Source organism: Halichoerus grypus, chromosome 1 (genome assembly GCF_964656455.1).
Source record: "Halichoerus grypus chromosome 1, mHalGry1.hap1.1, whole genome shotgun sequence".
NCBI classification, from domain to species: domain Eukaryota; kingdom Metazoa; phylum Chordata; class Mammalia; order Carnivora; family Phocidae; genus Halichoerus; species Halichoerus grypus.
In genome coordinates, this window is record NC_135712.1 from 78,637,704 (window position 1) to 78,663,004 (window position 25,301).

General features: G+C 48.1%; 1 protein-coding gene across 9 annotated transcripts in view; it reads left to right on the plus strand.

Annotated features, from left to right (window-relative positions):
* MASP1 (MBL associated serine protease 1) overlaps positions 1–25,301 on the plus strand; it is a 79,564-nt gene that overhangs the window by 43,479 nt on the left and 10,784 nt on the right. For 2 of the 9 annotated variants that reach the window (XM_036066717.2, XM_036066714.2), the window contains 2 exons: positions 518–592; positions 4,573–7,062. In XM_036066717.2, coding sequence (XP_035922610.1) covers positions 518–592; positions 4,573–5,456 — 959 coding nt within the window. In that variant the 3' untranslated portion in view covers positions 5,457–7,062. Of the gene's footprint in view, positions 1–517; positions 593–4,572; positions 7,063–11,055; positions 11,194–12,599; positions 12,714–13,590; positions 13,777–15,166; positions 15,585–17,617; positions 17,718–18,134; positions 18,361–20,030; positions 21,461–21,604; positions 21,736–25,301 lie in introns of those variants that run through there. The other 7 variants (XR_013446080.1, XM_036066718.2, XM_036066716.2 and 4 more) reach the window with 7 other exon arrangements.

The window sequence follows — 25,301 nt, forward strand, 5'->3', positions numbered from 1 at the left end:
CAATCCTCACTTTCCAAGAGGGGAGCAGCGGTATAATTCACAAAGCTAATGTAAGACTCAGACAAGATGGTGGACACTAGTGTGGTTTCTTAAAAAGTTTATTAAGCGGGGAAAGGAGAGAAGGCATGTGTGCCACAGAGAACTCTGGGGGACCTGGTGCCTGAGGGGGAGGAAGGGCCTGCGGGGGGGGAGAGGTGGGGGGGGCAGAGGGAGGAGCACCATCCCCAGGCAGGAGTCTGATTGTGCAGAGCTTCAGGCACCCTGCTGAAGAGTGTGCTGTTTGTTTTTGAGGGCAATGGGGAGCCATTGGTGATTCGGAGCAGAGGGAAAGCATAGATTTCCATTTTAGAAAGATCCTTCAGGTTGCAGGGAGGACTGGCTTAAAGAGAATGGCATCAGAGAGACCATTTGGAAGACGTGCAGTGGTCCACCATAGAATTAAGAACCCAGATCTATTTTCCACGTGCTACAAATCAACCCTTTCTCCCTCTTCTCCCACCTTTTTTCACTCACCCAGGTATATATACCTGTTCCGCCCAAGGAGTCTGGATGAATGAAGTACTGGGGAGAAGCCAGCCCACATGCCTGCCAGGTACCTGACTCTCAAGTCCTCTGCCTCCAGGTCTCCCATCCAAGGTGCTCTGGCTGTTGATGGAGTGGGGATGGGGACCATGATGCTTTGGTTCTTTGTTAAAAGATATCTCAGAGAGCCAAGGATAGGGAAGCCCAACCTCACACTTTTGCAAACCAACCAGCTTCCATATTCAGCCTGTGCTATCACACCAAGAGCCTTCCTGTCTCCTTTCTCTGCAGTTCTCCCTTCCCACCAGGCTTTCCCTCCAACAGTTTGTGTGTGCACCAGCTGTGCACCAGGGAAATTAAGAATGTGGGCATCCTGTCCTCAAGCACTCACTGTGCTGTAGAGGAGACGAACAATGTAAGACAAATAACAAATAAGTATAGGACAGAGTAAGAAGTTCTTCCAAAGAGCAACCTGTTCAAGTCTTACTGACTGCTACAACTCTATGGCTCACCTACTGACCCCATTTTAAAATGAAAAAAGAATTTTGTGGTAATAGAAAGTGTCACTATGCATAGAGATTTGGGGGACATTTTGTAGATATTTGCTTTAGCATTAAAAGTATGGGTGATTTGCATTGCAATCATAGGGCACACTTACATTCAAATCGACTTACTAGAAAATTATAGCCTCAAATGCACACTGTAGGGTGAAACAAATAATCCACACCAAAAAAAATTAATAGTCATGGCACAGAAATTTACACTTGTAATAAAAGCAAGAATAGCAAAATTGATTTAATTAATCAAGCAGAATTAATTGAAAGACACAACCATTCAGAGCAGCACTGGGGATCGATGCTGATCCCATCTGCACGTTCGCTGGAAAAGCAGCAAAGCATGAGCTTTGCCGTGTAGTTAAACGTCGGGTGGCATTTGCATTTTATGAATTAGAGTGTTGGGAAAACTAAGTGTATTATCTGAATGGTACATTTTAGTAACCATCAATATCCACTCAGTAAGCTTCTAGATGTTAGATTTAGATGTCAAAATGGAAAAACTATGGAGTTGTCTGCCATTGTCCTTAAGAACCAAAGAAAATGTTAGCATTCCATGTTGGCCATCACAGTGGCTATGAGATCCTAGAGAAGGAGGAATTCACTGCGTGTGATAGTCTGGGAGTGGAGGGGTGAGGACTGGTTAGGAAGACTTCACTTGGGAGGGCTTTATGCCCAAGAAAGAACTTGGAGGAGGTGGAGCAGAGGAAAGGTCAAGCCACTCATACTCTGCTGATTCCCATCATCTCATCTAGGCTTAGTCTAGAGCACACTCAAGGGCACAGTTGGTGAACCCTCAGAGAAGATAGGGAATGGTGGAGCTGTGGCAAACTGGAAAATCTAATTCCCATTTTGCTAAAATACCATGTGGGCCAAAGGAAAAAGCATTTCAGGCAGATTTCGTCCTGGGCAGCCATGTTGCAACCTCTGGAAGGGGAAGAGGCATTGAGCTGGGAGTCAGGGGTTTGGGTCCTAGTCCTGGTGCTATCATTTTCTTATTGTGATCTTTGGTAAGTAATCTCACCTCTCCGAGGCTAGGATTCCATACCTAAGAAGTGAGGGAGCAGGACAAGGTGATCCATAACATTCTATGACCCTTAACGGCCATCATCCTCTATATTTATACAAAGCATCTTAGATACAGGGAGTCATGAAATTCTTTTAATACCTGGTATTGGGAAGAACCATGGTTCACCATTGGACCATGCCAGAGATTTCTAAAGTCTTTCCTCCTAAAACATCAAAATTGAACACAGAAGCAAGCCAGAAAGGAGAAAGCCATTTTATCTAGCATCATAATATCCACCTTTCCAGGGAACCTTATTAAGCAAATATTATTTGCCCTTCATTTTACATGTGAGAAAACTGAGGATCAGTGAAATGTAATGATTTGTCCAAGGCTACCCACAGAGTTAGGGGCAGAGCTGGAAGGTGAAGCGAAGACTTTGATATCAGCACAAGCAATGCTGAGACGTTCTTGACTCTGATTGTGTTTTCATGCCATCCTCATGGACCCAGAATTATACAATATCACATTTTTGTTTTAAGGGCCCTCTCTCAGTACCTCCAGTGCTCTAGAGCCCAAATCTGGCTTCAGCACAGCTGAAGCTCTAGGTTTTCAAGAAGATACCTTTGTTCCAGGAAAGACTGGATGGAGAATGGTAGCAGCCAAAAAGAATGGCCTCATTTCAATGAGCTCTCTCAAAGCTTGTTGCATCATTCAACCTCTTGAAAGGACAAAAGCATATCAAGAAGAAAAACTTTAGTGGAGAAAATGAAGCAAGAGTTAGAAGAAATGGGCTCTTCTTCTGGCTCTGTCACTAATGACTTTGAGTATGTCACCTGCCTTCTCTGAACCTCGATTTCTGCATCTGTAAATTAGTGGTTCTCCAAGCTTCCCCAGCTCTGACATTGGCAAAAGGCACCATTCAGTGCTGGCTTTGTTGTAAACATGGACTCAGCCACAGGCCTGGCCCTCACCAGATGAGGGCCTTTCAGCACTAAATGAGCTATTGTGCAGGGCCAGTCACAGATCGCCTTGAGATGTCACCTCGTAGGCTGTGGCTTGTAACTAAGAGTCTGGCCTTCCACTCTGGAAGACCAGGCCACAGAAAGTTAGCAAAGGCCAGCTCACATCTGGCCTGGTGGGAATGACAGGGTGCCTAAGGATCATGTAAGAAACCTTTGGCATCAGGAGGAAGAACATCTGAAAAGCATTAGATTGCTGAAAACCTGACCTCCCAAAGTTGCCAAGAAAATTCAAATGTTCCTTGGTCTTTAAAGGATCATTGAAAGTATCCAGGACCAAAGAGTATAGCCTGGCTATTTGCAACGAGGAAGAAGCCCATACTCACACCAGGCTTACCTCCTAGGCCTAAGAACCCTGCTGGGAAGGCTCATGTGAGCTTGTTCTTGGCCAGTGGAGGAGTGGTACTGAAGACCCCTGCTCATGGGCCAAAGGCGTTTGGCTGCAGGAGGCTGGTGGTGCATGTGCATGCTCGGGGTACAACTCAGTGGAACGAAGTTTGATCAGACCTTTCTTCTTCCCCTGAAGGTACTACAGGGTTCCTGGGTGCAATGATGGGTGGCTCAGAGCAGGGCCTATGCATCATTGCTTGTAGATTATGCCATGTTTCCCTAACCCTGGACGCCCTGGGCACACATTCACAGCATGAGTCCTTTAGGCCAAAGAAGAAAAAGTTATAGAGCCCATGACCATGATTTGTACATGTAATGAGGCACTGTGGGATACAGGACAAGACATTGATCTTAGAATCTAGTTAAGCCCTCTGCTAATGCCCCTGTTAACTTGATAGCCATGTGACCTTGGGCTAATTGCTTAACGTCTGGAGAATTTTACTCACCTATAAAATGGGGGTGGCCAGGGAACATGAAATAAAAATTGAGGGAATTTGGAATTTGAAAGATCCACAGAGATCATATTGACCAACTGCCTCATTTAGCAGGTCAAAAATTTAAGTCCAGAGAGACAAATTTACTTACCCAGAGTCGCACAGGACATATGAGAGAAAAGCCAGGTCAAGGCCCCAGGTATCTTGGCTCCCAGTCCAGTGTTCACTGTGACCTGCTAGACAGTCTTTTAGTTTCCTTCCATCTCTCAAAGCCCATGACCTATGGTTTCCAGAAGTTTTCTAAGTATCCACAGCATGGTCCACTTCTGGAATATCCAGGCCAAAGTGAACTTGGCTGGAAATGGTTCAGGCTGGTGAAGGCCCATGCATGCAATGGTCTGGTCCATAGATGGCTCTGGCTACAGAAGAGCTAGACCACACACAGGCCAACTAGAAAGACTTAGGTCAAAAGTCACACCCATGCAGAGCTCTCCTGGGCCACCATGGCCCTATAATGTAGAGTAGGGTCCCATGTTGGCATAATCTACAGTGGATGAGATGTGAATTTCTTTCTGTGGCTCTTTTCACATGGCTGATCTGACCAGTCCCTGTTTCTTATCCCCATTCCCTCCTTCTCCTTACAGTGTGTGGTCAGCCCTCCCGCTCACTGCCAAACCTGGTCAAGAGAATCATCGGGGGCCGGAATGCTGAGCCTGGCCTCTTTCCATGGCAGGCCCTGATAGTGGTGGAGGATACCTCGAGGGTGCCGAACGACAAGTGGTTTGGGAGTGGGGCCCTGCTCTCTGAGTCCTGGATCCTCACAGCAGCCCACGTGCTGCGCTCCCAGCGAAGAGACAACACAGTAATACCGGTCTCCAAGGAGCATGTCACCGTCTACCTGGGCCTGCATGATGTGCGGGACAAATCAGGGGCTGTCAACAGCTCTGCGGCACAAGTGGTGCTCCACCCAGACTTCAACATCCAGAACTACAACCATGACATAGCTCTGGTGCAGCTGCGGGAGGCTGTGCCCCTGGGGCCCCATGTCATGCCCATCTGCCTGCCAAGTCCTGAGCCAGAAGGCCCAGAGCCCCATATGCTGGGCTTGGTAGCTGGCTGGGGTATCTCCAATCCTAATGTGACAGTGGATGAGATCATCAGCAGTGGCACGCGGACCTTGTCAGATGTGCTGCAGTATGTCAAGTTACCCGTGGTACCGTATGCGGAGTGCAAAACCAGCTACGAGTCCCGGTCGGGGAACTACAGCGTCACGGAGAACATGTTCTGTGCCGGCTACTTCGAGGGTGGCAAGGACACATGCCTCGGAGACAGTGGTGGGGCCTTTGTCATTCTGGATGACTTGAGCCAGCGCTGGGTGGCCCAAGGCCTGGTGTCCTGGGGGGGCCCTGAAGAATGTGGCAGCAAGCAGGTCTATGGGGTCTACACAAAGGTCTCCAACTATGTGGACTGGGTGTGGGAGCAGATGGGCTCCCCACAAGGTCTGGGAGAGCTCCAGGTGGAACGGTGAGCTGACTGACGTCCTCAGGGCCTGCCTGCCCTCCCCCAGCCTGAGTGAGGCTGTACACGCACTTCCAACGGCACACTCCAAGTTACTCACCAGACCAAATGGAATGGAACCCTTCCTCCCAAGACAGCCCCCGGGGCTCTGAGAGGCAACAGTGTGGTACAGGAAAAGGCTGTATGCAAGAGGCCTGGGTCCACGGCCCTGAGCGAGCCCCTTCCCTTCTGTAGGCCTCACTCTCCCCTGCAGTACAATGAGGGAACTAGCCCTCTGGCTAATCCCAGCACTCCTCTCCAGAAGGGCTTGACCCCGGTGGCCTTATGCACTCCTACTCACTTATGAAACCCTTCGGTCCCACTGTTGGTGTGCCTGAGCTTGGACCTGATTGTTAGAAAACCATCCCTTATGTTGAGCTGAACACTGAGTCCATCTATTTTCTCAAATCGGCCCTCAGCACAGACGAGTCTAGTCCCTTTTAGGGGGAAAGCACTCGGGCTTGAGGAGACAGGGGTCAGACCCCCAAGGCCCTGTCTCCTAGTGTGATGTCTTGGGGTACTTTCATCCCTTGGATTTCTCTCCCAAAAGTTTCTTGTAATCCAAGCCTTATCCCTGTGTTCTCTATTAAAGGAAATCTCTCTATTAAAGGACCAAGAGAAAGCTGGAAAGCTTTGTGGTGACTAGGGGGAGGAGAATATCAGTGGGAGGCTCCCCATCCCTGAGAACTTCCATTGTTGATTCTGAACACATCATTTAGACTCATATGTCATTCTCCAGTACCAGCTGACAACACAGGTGTCCACACCTGCAGCTCCAGACAAGCATGAAGCAAACTTCCAGCTCTGAAGTATATCATCTGAAAAGGCCACCTGAGCCCCAGTCCCAGGAACAGAGACTCAACTGGATTGCCTGGAAAAAGAGAGGGCCCACACCGTGCCCCACTGTGTGTGCTTCTGGGCAGGAAAATGGAAGAAGGAGTGGGCTCAGGACATTAGGTGTAACTTGATCCCACCAGATCACCTGGTGTGCCCTCAGTCTGAGCTCTTCAGAGAACCCACCTGGCACGGATGTTCACAGAGATCCACTCCTTGGGTTTCCAGGAGCCAGACAAGGGAAGCAGAGACTTGCCCGTAAAAGACAGTGAAAAGAGATAAAGCCAAGAGTGCTGAGTTCTAGCCTCAGCTCTGCCCCTAACTGGCTGTCTAACCTCTCACAAATCACTTTTCCTTTGTGGGCTTCAGTTTCCCCATCTGTAAAAGGAAGACATTAGATCCCCCTCAGGGTCCTTCTAACTCTAGCATTTAGTCTTCTGATTGCCCGCAGCCTCTCCCTGAGCCTCACAGGGTTGATTGTGTTCCTTCTCCCCAGAGCTTGCTCTTCTGGGATTTCTCCATCAGAGCGAGGCAGCCAGAGAAGTCCCTGAGAGGGATTCCAAGAGAACAATTGGGAAGTGTCCACTTTTCCAACTGGTTCATGAAAACACACTCCTATGTAGAGGGTGCTATATTTTGTATATTTTATATCACAAGCTTCACTACTCTGCAAGGCACCTCTGCACTCTGTTTCTCCTGTCAGGGGTCTAAAGTGGAAATAAACTTCCTGTGGATAACCAACAGCCTTCGTTCTGGGGTTTGATGATTGTTGACGCTTGTTTATTTTTGGCTTTTTGAAGAGAGACTGACCCCTCATTAAGCTACTATCTCTCCCATTACAGAAAAGGTACAACTTTTGTCATCTGGACCTCATTCAAGAAGGAGTAATGAAGAATGGAGTCGGTTATGGACATGTGTCCCTCTAGGCTGTGCATGCCTTCACTGAAGTGCCTGCCAATTAAGTTCTTGACTTCAAAGAGTCCAAACTAGCATGCAAGACAGGGTCTCATGCATCTAGGTCTCACACAGGTGAAAGGCGTCAAGTGTCATAAGAGAAGTAGAGATTTCAGCACTGTGGGAGTTTAAAGGCAGGAGAGAGTCACAGGGCTGAAGGGGATCTGGAGAGCTTTGCAAAGAGGCTGCAAAGAATGCACCAGGAGAGATGGGCCAGGGTGGATGAAGATCAAGCCGGGAAGCGTGCGTGAGTGGAGCGGAAGCATGGGGAATCCGGGAGAGTGGAAGGAGTCTCGAAGGCTATACTATGTTTGTGCTGTCCTATAACCAGTGATTCTCTAAGTGGGAGTATATCAGAATCACCTGGAGTGCTCGTTAGAAATGCAGGGTCTCATCCACAGGGAATTCTGAATGCGTAGACCTGAGGGTGGGCAGCAGGGTGTGGGAAGTGGGGGGAAGCACTCTAGAGAGAGATGGTAAAAACCCACCAGACCTAGGGCTAAGCTGGTGCAGATGTAGATGCGGGAGGAGTTTAAAACATCCAAGTAGTGTATTCAGCAGGGCTTGGTGTATAGGAATCCTATGAAATGGTGCAGGCATGGAGCGGGGTCAGGTGCACAGCTAACCTGTTAGCGAGGCTTCTCCATGGATGTACTCATGGTTTGCCTTTGTTTGGGGTTTGTATCATAATGAAAACATCATGTTTTTTACACTATTGAGAACTAAAAGAATCCTAAATTGTGCTTGATGTTTTACATGTAACCGGTCTTGAGGATTATCTGTTTTGGATTCTACTAAAAATTTCAAATTTTTCCTTTCCTCTAGCTATTTATGTTGTGACGTACTGAGATACTGAGGTATCATGAGGTTACATGGAAAGCACTCTGTGACATGGCATGGAGGAAACACATTACTCTCTGCTTCTCCTAGTGATTTTTTACCAACTTAGGGGCTGATTGAATATGGGGGCTGAAGGAAATGGAGGAAACCGGGATGCCGTCTATGCGGGCGTTAACAGACATTTGGAATGTCAGAGGGGAGAAGGTCACGAGCAATCCAGCTGGAGATGTAAGGAAGGAATAGCAAGAAAGGAATGGCTCAGAGGCCAGGGCAGGTCAGAGACACGGATCTGAAATCCATCAGGGTATAGGATAGGTGGTAGGGTGCCACGGGAGGAGACTGGTATTATCTACCGCGAGTGTACAGAAGAGTGGACAAAGGACCGATGAAGGGGACCCCAGCATGGAAGGCATGGAGAGAAGAGAAACCTCAAGAAAGAGACCAAAAAGGGATCGGAAACACAGGAAGAGAAGTGCTTCAGAAGCCACGGAGGGAGCATGAGGAGGGATAAAGTAGTCAAGAGAACAAATGCCACAGGGCACTCTAGAGGACAGTCTCCAGGCAGGACATTCCCCAGGGATAAGCATCCAGTCTCTACTGTCAACTCTGAGAGGATCCAAGAAGCAGGCCCCCTGCTGTGTTCAAAGTCTCCAGCTCTCCCTCATCCTTCCCCTCCTCCCCTTCCTCCTCCCCCTCCCCCTCCTTCTTTCTTCTCCCCCTCCTCTCCCTCCTTCTCCATCTTTCTTCTCTCTCTCTCTCCTCCTTCCCTCCCTCCTTTCCCCCACTCTGTGTCCAGACTTCTCCTAGGTTTTATCTCTCTCCTGAGGCAGGAGACTATACTTACATCCTCCTTTCTCTCTGACTTGGAGTAAAAATCATATGATGGTATACTTAGTTCTCTGGGTTTTGGCTCCTTGAAACCTACAAATCTTTCAGCACAATCCCTGACTCTTCAAATGAAAATTTCCACTTCCAACTTTGGTTTCTGCTTTGCTCCTTCAAAACTCAAAGTTGTGTCCAGCCTCACCTAAAGCACTGGATGCTCCAGCTTTAATAATAGGGAGCCAGAGGGCAAGGGAAATCCCTGGAAATGAAGAATACATGAGAGCAAATTTCAAATAGTATCTTCCTACACATGTAAATATCACCCTTGAAGTCCCATGTACGGGCCCAGAGCCATTCTACCTCCATCTATGATTGGGAGTCTATTAAATGTCCAAACAGCTACTTTATTCCCAGGAGTGTGCAGAGCCTGGTGCTCTCTTCTTCCAAATCTACCTCCAAAGGAGAAGGAAGGATGTGGAGACTGAGTGTCAACTCCTCTTTCCAGAAGCTTGGCTATGGAAAGGCTGAGAGGGAAAGACTATGGAGTGAATGAGAAGCCAGGAAAGCAGAAGCATGGTTTTAGGGTAAGAAGATGTGGCCATGTTTTGGAGGCATAAGCAAAGGAGAGATTCAAGATACTGGAGAAGGGTGAGAATCCTCCAAGCCAGGCCCTCGAGAGTGTGGAAGTGAGGAGATCCAGAGTCCAGAATTACTTCTGAAGAGAAAAAAGTTTACAGAGGGGGCAGATGGAGAGAAGATGCTTGGGGGAGTTCTCACCCAGTGGGCTCTGAGATTCTACTGGGAATGGGGACAGGACATTAGCCTGGGGCAGTGGCCAAGGACATGCGGAATGAAGCTACTGGGAGATGCTGAAGATGCATCCCAGCCCTACTCAGCAGCTAGGTGACAGTTACAAAGAAGGCAGATGGTTACCTGGGTATGAGTGCTCTGGGAAGTCACACAGGTAAGAGTTAGTGGTGCTGGCCAGGGTAGGAAAAGCTCAGAAGTCAGGAGACCTAGAATGAGTCTTGTCACTAACTCATAGAGTAACTTTTGGCATGTTAATTCCCTTCTTAGAGCCTCAGTTTCCTTAGCTCTACAATGAGAGGAATGGACTAAATAGTCTTCAAGGGCTGTTTAGCTATAAGATGCTGTGTGTCTGTGTCTATAAATCCAAGTCAGTGGAAATAATATGGAGCAGGCAGACACTTGTAGGGGTCTTTACCCCCCAAGGTCCTGAGGAAGGGCTTCTCTGAGAAGAGATCCCTGTGGATACAGCATGAAAATTCTTTATTAGTCAGGACTCTTTCATTCATGTGAAAGAAACCCAATACAAACAGCTTACAGGAGGGAGGGAGGGAGGGAGGGACAGGGAGAGGGAGGAAGGGAGAGAGAATTATAGGCTCACATAGCTGAAAAGTCCTTATCACAAGGCTTCAGTTATGGTTAGATCAAGGACCTCAAATATCAGGATACAGTCTCCCTCTTGCTTCACTCTTCCTCATCTAGACCCACTTTTTTCCATTAGTAGCATCATTCTCAGAAGACTCCCCATGAAGTGATCATTGGCAGACCTTAGCTTATAGTCAGCAATTTAGCAACCCCAACAGGAAAGTCCTTCTCTTTTTTAATATGGTTAGCAAAATTCCCAAGGCAGACCTTCATTGGGCTGGCTGGAGTTACATTCCCATCTCTGAGCAATCGTCCGCAGAGGATGAGAGGATTTAATTCATCAGGTCTCGGTCACATTCCTGTCTCTAGAATCAGAGGTAAGATCATTCCAACTCAGGGCATATGGACTAAGAATTGAGGGAGAATAGACCCCAGAGGAAAATTGGAGTGCTGTTACTTAAAAGAGCAATGAATGCCAGGAAAACAAAAATAATAGATGTTCCTAAGAAAGGGTGTTGAGAGATGCCTGGATGGCTCAGTCAGTTAAGCGTCTGTGGTTAAGCATCCACCTTCTGCTCAGGTCATGATCCCACGGTCCTGGGATTGAGTCCCGCAGTGAGCTCCTTGCTCAAATAAATAAAAAGAGAGGGTGTTGAGCTGGTATCTCTGGCAAAGAGCAAGATGAAGGCCACAGTGTGATCTGTCCCTCCCTCCTTTGGCTGCAGTGTGTGGGGTCCCCAAGTTCTCCCGAAAGCTGTTGGCCAGGATCTTCAATGGACGCCCAGCCCAGAAAGGCACCACCCCCTGGATTGCCATGCTATCATACCCGAAAGAGCAGCCCTTCTGTGGGGGCTCCCTTCTAGGTAAGGAGATGTGGAAAGGGCTGGGGACCCAGCATTAGGGGGCAGGGTGAAAGTGAAAGAACCCAACCCTCTTCCTGGAGACTGACCAAGATTTCTCCATTGAGATTTACTGTCCACACTAGAAGTGAGACCCAGAAGGACAGTGTGATAGGAAGAGCCCTTAACTGGAGCTAGGAGATATGTATTCCTGCTCTAGCTTGCTCCTTCAGTCAACAAACACCTATGAAGTCCTGGTCAGTCTCGGGCACTGGGGAGGACTAAGTTGAGGAGTCAGACCCTCAAACATTGATTACAAGGCACTCATGTGAACCTCAAAGGCAAGGTGTGCCAGGGCTATGGGACCAGGGAGAACCAGGAAACTCACCCTGGAGAAGCCAAGGAAGGGAGATTTACAAAGGCCCTGAATACCATACTTAGGAATTTAGATCTATCCTGAAGGCTGCTGCAGATTTATAAGGATGTTCTCTCCAGGGGCCATACACATTGAAAGGAGAGTAAATCCTAAAGCCAGGATTTCAGTGAGGTGGCTGTGGCAATTGTGGGGAGGGAAGTCATTAGCCTCAGAATAAGGACAGGAGACAAGGGATGGCAATAAGACAGACTCAACAGCATTAGAAAATAGAATTGTCAGGATTTTGCAATGGAGTGAATGTGGGTGGGAGTGGGAGCAAGGGTGGGAAAGAAATGGCTGATGGCTCTTCCTGCCATGGGTTGGTCCCAATGATCAAAGGTCCATTCCAGCTCTGATATTATAGGAAAAATTGATACCCACCTAGAGTCCCTGGCCAGTTCCTGGTCTGATCTCATCACAAGGAAGAAGGCCTGGATGGGTCCATATCTGCCTGGGCAGCCCCCAGACTGCCAGGCCCTCCTCTCACTCACTCACCTCCCCAACAGTGGAGTCAGGCGAGGACAGCCCCAGGCTAGATCAGTGCTTTTTAAACTTTAAAGTGAATAGGAATTACTTGAGGGTCTTGTTAAAATCCCCAGATTTTACTACCGAATGCAGAATTCTATTTCAATAGATCTGAGGTGGAGCCTGAGAGTCTGCATTTCTAACAAGTTCCCAGATGAGGCTGATGCTGCTGGTCCAGGGACCACAAGGCCTGAAGGGTGGCCAGTAAGCCCAGGGTCTTCTGTGGACCCACCTTGGGCTGTCTGGGGCTCACCAAGCCCATAGGTTTAAGGGAGCCCTAAAACCCTGTTTAAGATGTTCAGTCTTGGCCTCTTGGTTAGAATAGGCAGATGAAATCAGATTTAACTCCTCATCTTCAGATTAGGGTTATATGATTGTCTAACTTGGGGTTCTGAAATGCAATGGAAAGGGGTACCCTGAAGTGGTCTGAAGCAATGGGGGGCAGGATGGGGCAGTGTACGGCAGAACATTTGTACAATTCTGTTCTCAGGCTCCAGCTGGATCGTGACTGCCGCTCACTGCCTCCACCGGTCGCTCGATCCAGATTACCCAGTCCTACATGACTCAGACCTGCTCAGACCTTCTGACTTCAAAATCATCCTGGGTGAGTGAGGGGCAGGCTGACTCCTGAAGCCAACATTGGTTCTGGGCATGGGGTGTGTCCACTCGCTCACTTATCAGGGCAGGACACCTGGGATGAAGAACAAGCTAGAACTGGAGTCCAAGCCCAAGGCTAAGATTTTCGGGTGGCAAGACCACAAGCAAGTCACTGAAGTCGAGGCCTCCATTTTTATAATGGTAAAATAAGAGCCCAGTCTAGATCATTCTAAAGACACTTCAGGCCTCTAGGAATCCATGGTTTCAAGGAAGTCATACCCAGACAATCCAAGCTTACCATCTCTTCTATAAAGTCTAGACCATCAGCTGATTCAGTTTGGTTCAGCACATAGTTCAGCACATAGTCAGACTACAGACCCTACGCCAGGATCTAAGAACACAATATAATTAAGACCTAGTCCCTACCCTCAAGGAACTTACAGTCTAATAAAGGAATAAAATATGAGCACAGAGACCTCTAGTATAAGATAGGAAGCAGTAAGTCCTATAGGAGAGAAACAGATAAGGTGCCATGGGAATTCAAAAGAAAGAGACTTGTAACTGAAGAATCTAACTCGAGAATCAGGGAGGCTTCCTGGAGGAGGGAACACATGACCCAGGCACTGAGGTGTGATGATATGGTTTGAACATGTGGCAGTGAGCATCAGAATGAGTGTTATAAGGCAATGGGATCAGCTCAAGAAGAAAGACAGAGGTGGGAGCCTCTGGGAATACTTGGCGAAGGGCAGGTTGGGTGGGACGGCTGGGAAAAGGGGAGGGGCAGCAAAAGGGTTAAAGGCTGAAAACAGACCGGATGGGACAAGGGCCGACAGGGAACAAGGTGGGACCTTACCCCCGTGCCTCGTGTGCCTTCTCCCGCCCAGGCAAGCATTGGAGGCGCCAGTCGGATGGGAATGAACAGCATCTCAGGGCCAAACACCTCTTCCTGCATCCCCTGTACGACCCCAGCACGTTTGAGAATGACGTGGCTCTGGTGGAGCTGCTAGAGAGCCCGGTGCTGAGCGACTTTGTGATGCCCATCTGTCTGCCTGAGGGCTCCCCCCAGGAAGGTACTCTGCCCCATGCCTGCCCCCACCCCTGCAGAGCAGCAGGGGCCTCCCCAGGCACCGCTGAGCCAGCTGAGCCAGCTGCCAGGGTCTGCGGGGTCCCTCGGCTGCCTCCCCAAGAACAGCTGAGTCAAGGTGGATCCAGGCAGCACACAGTAAACAGACAGGCTTGATCAGTACTCGAAGGCCTGGATCAGTCAGGGTCCAGATGAGAAAACGGAAACCAGACGAGTCATTGCAAGAGGGAGAATTTAATCCAGGGCCCTGGAGGACGAGGGCAGTAAAGGGGATGCTAACGTAAGGCAGGTAGTACCTGCAGGAAAAACCACCCCTCCTCGGCCTGGGGGACAAAGGGGAGAGGATGGAGTCACAGAACCTAGAGCTTGGAAAAAGGACTCAGAAGCCTGCGGAGGGGCCCCGTGCTGACGTGCTGGGGGGAATAGCTGGGACCAGGCCCTGGGGCTAGGGCAGTGCCAACAGGAACAACAAGCCTTCCGGGAAGTGTCCTTATTTTGGGGAGGACCCCCCCCCCCCGACAAAGCGGAACTGCCACTTCAGAATCTCATCTGCAGCATCACCAAGCAGAGCAAAGAGCAAGTTTGGAGCTGAGGGACAATAGCTTAATCACCTGCACAGGTTCAAAACCCGGTCCTGCCACTTCCCAATTGGGTGACCTCAAGGAAGGGTCTGAACCTCAAGCCCCTTACCCCGACACTGAGGATAACACCCCATAGGGTGGCTGTGATATTTAAGTGAAATAATACACTCAAACATAATACACTCAACATTTTCATCTTGTTCTAAATTCAGTGGTGCTGCGTCATAGCTAACTTTCTTGTGTTCGAACAAGTGACAAAAACTGGTTGAATAGAACTGAGCCAACAGGAAAGGCACAGGTATGGGTCTGATTTATCAGACGCCATGTGCCCACCATGTATCAGTTGCTCTACTTTCACTAATATATTTACTACTTATAAAAGCATTGTGGGGGGGGTGTTGTAGTCCCATTTTCCAGATGAGAAAACTGAGGCCCAGCGACGTGAAGTGACTTACCCAAGATACAGCTTGGAAGAAGCATAGCTGGGGCTGGAAGCCAGGTTGTCCCACGTAACCCCGCATGCTGTTTTCAGTAGCCAGCCTCTTTTTCACATGAAGAAATGATTGCTCTCTGTCAGTGCTCAAACCATTTCCATCTTGTCCCCACATCTGCCAACTTCACAGACTTGTAGGATATCAGAGCTGGGAGAGGTTTTAGAGGATCCCAAGTCCAGCCTCTTCCTTTTATGTTTTATGGGTAGGGAAGTGGGGGCTCAGCAGGGGAGGGTGGGCCGGGGGCTCGCCAAAGGCAGCATAGCGCATCGTGGACTGGGCTGAACTTCTACATTTTTCACAGTTATTGACTGAGCACCGACTACGTGCCTGCGCTGCTGGAGGCAGGGGGATACAGCAGTGAACAGAGAGCTGAGACGGCCGCCTCCGTGGAGCCTGGGTTCTGTGCTACTTGGGAATGAGGGCGAATGAATAGCCAATCAACCCGCTAATGACTCCCAGAAATAAAAGCCCAAACCTCTGTTTCCTGTGAGCTCCAGCCCAGCAGTCCTCCTCCCCACCATGTCGCCTTTTCTCTGATGGGGCAAATTTAACCCTTCCTCCACAAGCAGAGAATGATGGGGCTGCAAGAGGCAACCTTCTGAAAACCCCACAGACAGCCACTCCTCCCTCACCGTGTCTTCTTTCTTCCAGGGGACATGGTCATCGTCAGTGGCTGGGGAAAGCAGTTCTTGCATAGGTTCCCAGAGACCCTGATGGAGGTGAAGTTCATTTTATGTCCTATAGAGAGGGATGCTTCTGCCTGCCCCACATTGGACCCTCCTGTTCCGTGTTGCCCCTCAGGGATTCAGAGTCTCGGGCAGGGGGTGGGTGAGAGAGAGACTCCAGGGGCCCAGGCTCACCCCCAAAGTTCACTGGGATTTTGAAACCCAACAAGCTTGGTCTGTTTGTTCTACGTGGGGCTCTAGTCTCTAAACATTGTTCAATGTTTCTGTAGCATAGTAAAGGCTCAGGTAATGGAAATTCTTCCAGAAAACAGTGGGCTTGGACACCCCACAAGGCATCTGTATACCATAAGTATCCACATACCAGAATAACCAAGAATGAACTAAAGAATGGCCTCTTGAGAGCTGCAGTCCTTGCAGTAATGAACTTGATGGTTGCATTTAGAAGTTCACATTTATATCATTTCATAAAAGAATACTGCACTAGAAGTAAGGAGCTATGGCTCCAAGTACTGGCTCCTACCAACTTGCTGGGTGATCTTAAACAAGTCATTTGCCTCTCTGGACCATTGTATAGTATCCCAAGCTGCAAAGTTAGGGGCAATGCTAGATGTCCCCCAAGACCTGCCTGGCTCGGACATGACTGGGGTTGGTAACTGCCACAGCTAATCTCTGCATCCTTCAACATATGTTATTGTAACATACTTTTAATTTTCGGATTTGCAACAACCATTCATCCCTTCCTTCATTAACTCCCAGGTATTTACCTGGTGCCTCCCACGTACCAGACGTTGTGCTAGCTACTAGGTATGCTGGGGGCGGGGGGTGGGGGAGAACACATCTGGTCCCCAGCCTCCTTGCGCTGATAGTCAAGTGAGAGGGACAAAAAGTAGTTACCAACATGGTAAATGTTATGAGGAAGAAGTGCAGGAAGCTCCAGCATGTATAACAGGAAATCTAACCTCGTCTTCGGGGTCCAGAAGGGCTCCCCAGAGGAAGTAACACTCGAACAATACCTGAACAATGAGTAGAGGTGAGTCAGGCACTTGGTGGCTTGCTGAGGATATGGGCTCATGACTACCCTGCCCTGACTTTCTCTCCCCACCTATTTGGGAAGGCCGTGGCCCAGGAGGGACCTAAAAGGTGAAAGTCAGCAGGAGCTATACTTTTGGGGTATGTGACCCATGCCGTTCTTGCTCTGGGTAAATGAGACTCAGGTGTTTCCTCATGTGGTTCCAGACTTCAACTTCAACATTTACCCCCAAGCCCCAAGGGCAACACTAATCACAGTACCTTACTTTATTGCTTCAGGTTAAAAAAAAAAAAAAAAAAAAAATATATATATATATATATATATATATATATATATATATATATATATATATATATACCTGAGTGTTGACTATGTTCCAAGCTGTGTAAGTAGAAGTGGACAAAATACAGACCCAGTGTCTAGAAGCTCATACTGTAGTGGGGGAGAAAGTAAGTAAATGCCTGCTGTAAGGTGAGCAGCGGTAAACCCTACAGTACTGAACATTTTTATACAGCGCTTGTAGTTTACAAAACATCTGCTCAGTCGTCTCCTCTGTACCGTTCCATGTGATGAGTATGTCAAATATGGTGACTTCCATTCTTCAGATGAGGAAGTGGTCTCAGAGGTCTGAAGGGCCGTGATTACACTCTATGTCGCAGATTCCATAGCCAGTAATTGTAGGGATGGGGGGAAAGTAGACTGACCATAAGTTTTGAATACATTTCCATATTTGGAATAATGAATGCGCTAGGCAAATATTATCTTCGTTCTACAGATGAGAAAACTGAGGCCCAGAGAGGGCAAAAGACCTGTTCAAGGTCACACAGCAAGTTCATGCCTGAGACAGTTGCAGAATATGGATCTCCTGACTCTTTAGTGTTCCTTCACCCGGAGCAGAGGGCAATTGCTGAGACCAGGTCTAAGGTGGACTCAGGCTCATCCTGGAAGGGGACGGGGAGGAGCCAGCTCTAGGGGCGTCAGAGCAGAACGGACTCCTCAGCCAGGGGTGGGGACCAACCATGGCCTTATGTTCCAGATCGAAATCCCAGTTGTGGACCACCGCACATGCCTGGAGGCCTATGCCCCTCTGAAGAGGAAAGTGACCAGGGACATGATCTGTGCTGGGGAGAAGGAAGGTAAGTCAAGAGGAAGGAATACAACAGGGCACCACCAGCCACCGAAGGGCTGGAGACCCTCCAGTCTGGAAGGCTGAATGGAGGAGGAGTCAGAGGAGAGGAAGGAGGAAGGTCAGGATTCCACTGGGGAATTCCCCTGTGTCAGAGAAAGGAGCGCTAAGAAATTCCCGTCATTCCCTTCCCCAAGCCCAAGTTTTCCCCTATGAAAGGAGAGTCCCGAGCCCGCACGTTCTGAAATCGCTGAGTTCGGAGGAGGCCCAGCAGAACCGCCCTCAGCCCAAGTTTGGGTCACATGGTCTATAGCGCCCCCTCGCGTCCAATTTTATGAATTACAAGTCAGATGTAGGGAAAAGGAGGCTCCTTTGGATTTGGGGCTAAGAAGGGGAGCGCTTTAACCTGCATCTCCTTTTCATCTAGGGGGAAAGGATGCCTGTGCAGGGGACTCTGGAGGCCCCATGGTGACCCTGGATAAGGAGAGAGGCCAGTGGTACCTGGTGGGCACGGTGTCCTGGGGTGAGGACTGTGGAAAGAAGGACCGCTATGGGGTGTATTCCTACATCTACCACAACAAGGACTGGATCCAGAGGGTCACCAGGATGAGGAATTGAATTCCATTCTTCACCCCCCACACCACCTGTCCGTGGTCAGTCAGCAGCACAGGATAATTCTCTGATGCAGGATGCCCCTCCCTCTCCCCTCCCCCACTTCATTCAGCCCACCCTTTACTGGCCCATAAAGGGGGCATCTCAGCCTGCTTTTCACACTCTCTAAAGGCTGAGTAGCTGAGTGATCAGAACACAAGGCTGAATCCAGGCCCTGTCGATTACTAGCTTTGCATCACTGGGCAGGTGACTTTACCTCTGAACCCGTTTCTTCCTCCATATGATGAAAATGGCATACATTACCTACCTCATAAATGTCTGATGAGGATAAAATTAATTAATATATACATAGCACTGAGCACAATGCAGACAAAACCTAAGTGCTCGATAAACATGAATTAGCAAAAGGTCCTTGTGTTTACCAGGCAGACGAAGTTCTCTTACAGATCCCGCTGGGTCTTGGGGCTGATCCATATGCACCCTTCCCCTCAACTTTGACCATCTCCTTCATCTGCCTGCAAAGCTTCTTTGCTACTATGCACTTTTCTCAGTCCCAATCCCTGTCCCCTATAAAAAAGCAAAAGAGAGAAAATTCTTAGTCTTAGAGCATGTCCAATAGCAACGCACTTATGAATGTGAGCGGGACACCAAACCATGAGAGTGCCTGAGAGAAGCAGGGTGGGGATGAGGGAGGGACCAAGAGCAATGGAATGGGAAGTCAGATGCCAGGTTCTAGAACTAGGTCTGCCCCCAGCTCCCATGTGACTCTATGGAAGTCCCTTCCCGTCCTCTGAAAGGACCCTCCCAGGTTTGACAGTCTAGGATCCAGTGAAGACATTTTTCCCTGATGAGATGAATTAAAACTGAAGTAACCAAAAAGCAAAAATCACTTTAAGGTTCAATAGGGCTTCGATGCAGACCCAATACTGCATCTGCTGCAATGCCCTCCCCACCCCCACCACATCCACCATGCCCCGGTTCCCAAGAATGTAGCTCCACAAAGTGCTAGTCTAGGGAATTTCCCTCATTCCTGGGCAGAACATCTGCTCCTTCCCTTTCTGGGAACCTGAGGTTCACAAGGGTCAGTCCTGCTGGGCTAGACTCAGGCCCCTGCACTCTTCCTCCTTACGTCCACAGCTGACCCCAAGAAGCCATTCCACTGATTCCTTACCCCTGTCCCTCACCCTGAATGCCCTGGCCTTGCAAGGTCATAAGTGTTTCCCAGGCAGAATACCTCTCCCCTCCAAGAGCCACCTCCTCTCTCAGGAAGCTTCCAGAGACCTCATCCCTTCCAGAGCTCTGAGATTTAAGCCATTCAAGGGGTCAGAAGCTCCAAGTTCCTGTCTTCTGTTCTATCAAAATCGGTCTTCATGGGAAATTTCAATTCTTAGCCTGCACTACAGTTGGTGGAGTCACTCAGGATCTCTTCCTGGGAGAAGATACTGAGGGGTGAGAACTCATGGACACTAAGCCCTAGGCTGAATGCTCAGGGACAGCAGTTCACAGCCTGCTTCCGGTTCCATGAGCAAGTCATTCTACCTCTTGGCACCCTGCAGTCTGTGCTGTAGAGGGAAAATGACAATGGGTACCCAACTTCATCAGAGATGTGTCAAGCAAGTTGAAGCTTTATCTCGGACACCGAAGAATTGCAACGCAAAGTTTGGGAGTTGCTCTAAGACATTCCAAAACCCCATACCTTTCCATTTCACAGCACTGCCTGGGTGCCCCCATAGGCTAGGTTGTGCTGACTGCTATGGAGAATACCAAGATGAGGGAAGCACTGTTCATGCCTTCCAGGAGCTTCTACAGGAAAGACTGACACATATGCAGGTGACTACCATGAACAGAATGAACCCTGCTAAGTGCTATCCTTGGGAGCAGCATGGAGGCAAAAGAATGGCCACTCTGGTATGGAGGAGTTAGAATAGGGGACTTCAGGAAGGCATCCCAGAGGAGACGATGTTGGCGCTGACCCTTGAGGAGGGTGGGCATTTCCACAGGTAAGAGAGAGGGAGGCCTTCCAGGTGGAAGAAGCCCAAGAGTAAACGTCCACTCAGGCTTTCCTGAGATTACACTCACTTCTCTCACAAAAATGACATTTACTAGGCCATTGTTCTGATTCTGGGATCAGAACCAACATCTGAAATAGCCTTTCTCCTAAAAGTCAGACAACTACGGGACTTGAATAGCCTAAAGATTTATGTACAAATCCAGACTTCTGGTTGGACCCAGTTCCTCTTGTTTATTTCCCCAACTACAATTTTATCCTTATTCTGAGGAAATGTCTAAATGTGCTGTGGAACTTCAGCTTACCCTTGATCAGCAAACATTTATTAGATATATCAGCCCCCGCACAGCTGCGAATGTTCAAGAAGCCCAAACTTCCCACGTGGTCATAGAAGCAGAGGCTTAGAATGTCTATTAGGACCATCTTATCTAGAGATGAGAAACTCATTACGTCTAGATGTAGCCCATTCCAACTTCAGAATGTGCTGCCTCTTAGGTTGCCTCTTCCATACAACAAAAATCCACCTCCCTAAAATATAGTTTGTATATCTAAAGCTGTGATTCCAGCCATGAATGTTATTAGCAATAATGATCATGCCAATTTCATTAGCAACAGAAGCTATTGTTCTTGTGAGTAACTACACATTTGTTCCAATAAACATCTGCACTGAGTCAAAGCATTCTGTAGGGCTTGTATGTTTTTCATGCACTGATGATTCTGGTAAGTTTTTTTTTCACTTATCAACATTTCTCTGACTCTGATTAGTATCACTGTACCATGACGAGGGATAGGGGGGAGATCCTGTTGTCAATACAATAGCATGACAGGTTTTTCAGGTCAGTTCTGATTAAATACCTTGTCCTATTGTTCCTATCAATTATCAAAATATCCCAGGATGCCAATCTTTCAGCATCCAAATTCCATTTCTTGATTGTCATCCACACCCAGAATAGAAAAAAAAAAATTTTTTTTTTGGATCATGTGTTTAATTGTGTGGTTCAGAAAATATGGCACCATGTCTATGAGTGTCCTGTTCTGGATTGTAGTATGTACTTTCTTTTGAGTTAATCTTGTTCCCTGATGGCAGGAATCAAAGAGTAACCACCAACAAGCAGCCTTTCGAGCAAAGATAGGTAAGATCAGGGAGGGAAAATCTATGCCAATCACATGACAGAGATGGTGGCCAATCTGGGTCTAGAATAGGCCTTGAAATCAAGAGACTTAGGTTCTAGTGCAGCATAGGTTGACTTTCTCATCCACTTAATTTTTCCTACTAGCTGGCAGACTTCACATGGAGACTTCACAACTAAATGGGACATGGATCCTAGATGGCACCCTGGAACAGAGAAGGGATGTTAGGTGAAAATGAAGGCAACCTGAATAAAGATGGACTTTTGTTAAGAAAAAATTTATTGAAACTGGTTTAGTAATTGTGACACTTGAACCATACTAACATAAGATGTTAATAATAGGGGAAACTGGGGAAGGGTTTATGGAAACTTTCTGTACCATCTTTACAACTTTTCTGTGAATATAAAAGTATTTTAAAATTAAAAGTTTGTATTTTAAAAATGTGACCCAAGGTCTCCTAGTCAGGAGATGGGGACACTGCGATTTCAAACCAGTTCTCGTGGGCTCTGGGACCCCAGCTCTTACTTCACTGGCTCGACACCAGTGGTTCTCAAAGTAGGCTATACACAGGAGTCACCAGAAATACCAGTGTCTGGGTCCTACCCCCACCTCCCCACCCCAGAGATTCAGATAGAACCCGTGTGCAGTAAGTCCTGAGCATTGGCAGGCGGGATTAAAATTTCCCCAGGTAACTCTAATGTGAATCCAGTTTGAGAACCACACTTTTAGGTATCTTGCCCATATGTGACCCCTGCAAAATGTTGGGAACCTCTATTTCTCCAGCTTGGGTCTCTGACTTAGGTCAGACAGCTGGTGGGAAGCAGAGGTAAGATAGATGCCTTGCTGCTCTAGCACACAATCCAGAAATTTCTGTGACTCTTGGCCACAAAACCATCAGTAAGACATCTCTGCATGAGTGTTTTCTTGGAAGAATAGTCTTTTTTACTTTGCACTCATAAACTGAAGAAGAGGAAAGCATTCTAGTCATGGGGGAATAGCAAAGAAGAAAACAAGGATATGAAAGGGCAGTGGGTGTTTGGGAGAAACTGAGTGACTTGGTGTCCCTGGAGAGCCAGAAAAATTGGGAGAAAAGAGAACACCATCAGGAAGATCTGAAGTGCAGAACTTAGATGCTCAGCTTGGTTTCGGGAACAGCGAGACATTTGAGTTTTTTGAACCAAGGAGAGATGTGATCACTTGACCTTTCAAATAACGCCTTAATGCAGAGAAGAAACTAAGGGAGAAGACAGTGAAGGTAGAGGACTCAACATGACTTCCAGACATCAGGCAAGGGACCTGAATGAGGACAGGCCTGTGGGGAGGACAGGAATCTGCTTTTCACAGCTCTGGGAATCTAGGGCTGAGCCTCAAGGAGACACTGTTAAGAGACTCCCAGCTTCTGTTAACACTTCAAGGTGAATTAGCAGAGAAGCAGAGAGAAAACAGGGCATGGTCCCAAATCCAAGGGCGGTAATGGTTTTCCAGACCCCTGATCTTTCTGTGAACTGCAGGCATCCACACTTATCTCCAGAAAGGAAGCCATGGGGTTCCCTGAATTTGAGGGAAGGACACAAACAGGGCTTTTGTAACCATCTCCAGCATCTGGTGTATGTTGGCCTATTTTTGACGAAGTTAAGAAAAATCATTTGGATGCAGAAACCCAGGCTCAATTCCCAGCAATGAGCTTCTGATGACAGGAAAAAGAGCCAGGACCCTTTCGACACCGAGGTAGATCACAAAGTCTCCAAGGGAGTCCTCTCTGAGGAATGGGGTGTTAGGACAATATAGTTTTATGACAAGGAGAAGGTGTGTCAAGCCTGGATGGCACCCAGGGGGAGCATGCTGAATGAACAGATCGGCGTGGGTGGGAACACATCGCCCCCACCAATGTCTTCCAGTCCCAGGGGAGGCCTCTGCAAATTTGCAGGTTATGACCCCAATCCATACTACAGGCCAGAAGCAGACAGACCAAGCCCTGGGAATCTGGGAGGCACAGTGTAGATGTGGTCCAGGACCAAGATGCTGACCTATTTTGAAAGAGAACTTCATGTCCCCTAGAGCTGTTTATCCTGTGACATTATTCCATCTTGCCCATTTCCTGACACTATCTTGGCTTATTTTATCCATGCCCATTGAAATGCTCACTCGTGGCCCGGGTCTGCCAACGGGATCCAAGACAACAGAATTCTTCATTTAAACAACTCTGATGACATCTCCCTTTGGTCTGAGTTTGAGTGTCCAGTGCCCAAATCCATACTGGCAGTCTAAGCTTCCCACAAAGCCTTTTAATTTTAGCGCATTTTAAAATTATGAAATACTTCAAACACACTAAGAAAAACAGAAACAAAAACCCATGTCCTTGATGAAATGACATTTCCTGGTCAAGGGAGAGGGGCAGGACTCCCAGCCCAGGAGCGAGCTGACGCCATGACAGGTAAGGTGCTTTGGGCCAGTGGAAAGAGCTCTGAACCTTGACCCTGAAGACCTGGCTTCCAGTCCAAGCCCTGCTGCTCGATGGCTCTGGAAGCTCAAACACATCATGTTCTCTGTGCCTCAGCTTCCACAGCCCCTTGTAGGCTGCTCCTTCTTTTTAACCTCTGCACATGGAGAGCCCCAGTCTCAGTCCTTGGCCTCTTTTCTATCTACCCTCACTCCCCGAGACATCTCAGCTAATCTCATGACATTTAATAACATCTAAATGTGATCACGCTCCAATTTTATCTCTAGCTTGGGCCTTTCCTCTGAGCTGCCGTCATGAACATTCCACTGCCACCTTGCATTTCTCACATTTAATGCCTCACATTAAATTGTCTAACAGAATGCCTATGATGCATCTCATACTTCACATGTCTAAAACCCAGCTCCTGACATTGCCCCCAGATCTATTCCTCACACAGCCTTCCTCATCTCCTCAAGGGGTAGCTCTATTCTCCCAGTTTCCCAGGCCAAAAACCTTGGGACCTCTTTGGTCCCTCTTTCTTTTAGACCCCATGTCTAAGACATCAGCAAATCCTCTCAGCTCTACCTTCAACTCATACCCAGACCCAATCCCAGTTGCCACCACATTGGATCAGGCCACTATCACCTCTTTCCTGGATTCCTTCAGGAGCCTCCCAGCTAAACTTTCCTCTTTCATTCTTGCTCCTCTCTGGTCTATTCTCAACATGGTAATGGCAAATTGGATGACATCACTCCACTGCTCAAACCCTCCAGTGACTTCTTGTCTTATTCAGATGAAAAACCAATGTCCTGACCATAACTGATGATTTATATGCTCTGGCCCCCATTACCACTCTGACCCTTGTGATCCCTTAGTCATGACTACTAAGCCTGAACTGCACCCTGGCCTCACTGGGCTCCTCACAGCTGAACATTCCAGGCTGCTCCTACCTCAGGCCCTTGGCACATGCCATTCCCCTTCCTCAGTTCTTTCATTGTTTTTTAAATGTCCATTTCTTAGTGAGACCCTCCCTGGTTATCCAATCTAAAATTACACCTGCAGCCCTTGCTCTTCTATCTCCCTTGCCTACTTTATTCTTCTCCGTAGTACTGAACACCCTCTAATTTATCACACAAGTCCCTATATAAGGCAGAACCTCTCAAGGTAACAGCCTTTCAAAATGTGAATATCGCTACAGATAGATCTAGTTAGAACAAGAGGTCTACAAGTTTGCTTCCAGAAAGGAAAGGGAAAAAAGATCAAACTCCAAACCCACGTAGGTAGACTGAAGTATGAAACTAGATGACCTGCTGGGCGGGTCAGCATCAGGCACCACCCCAAATGAGTGAGGACAAATAAGGCTAAGCGGCCAGTTTATGAGAAGGTCAAGACTAGCAGGGACC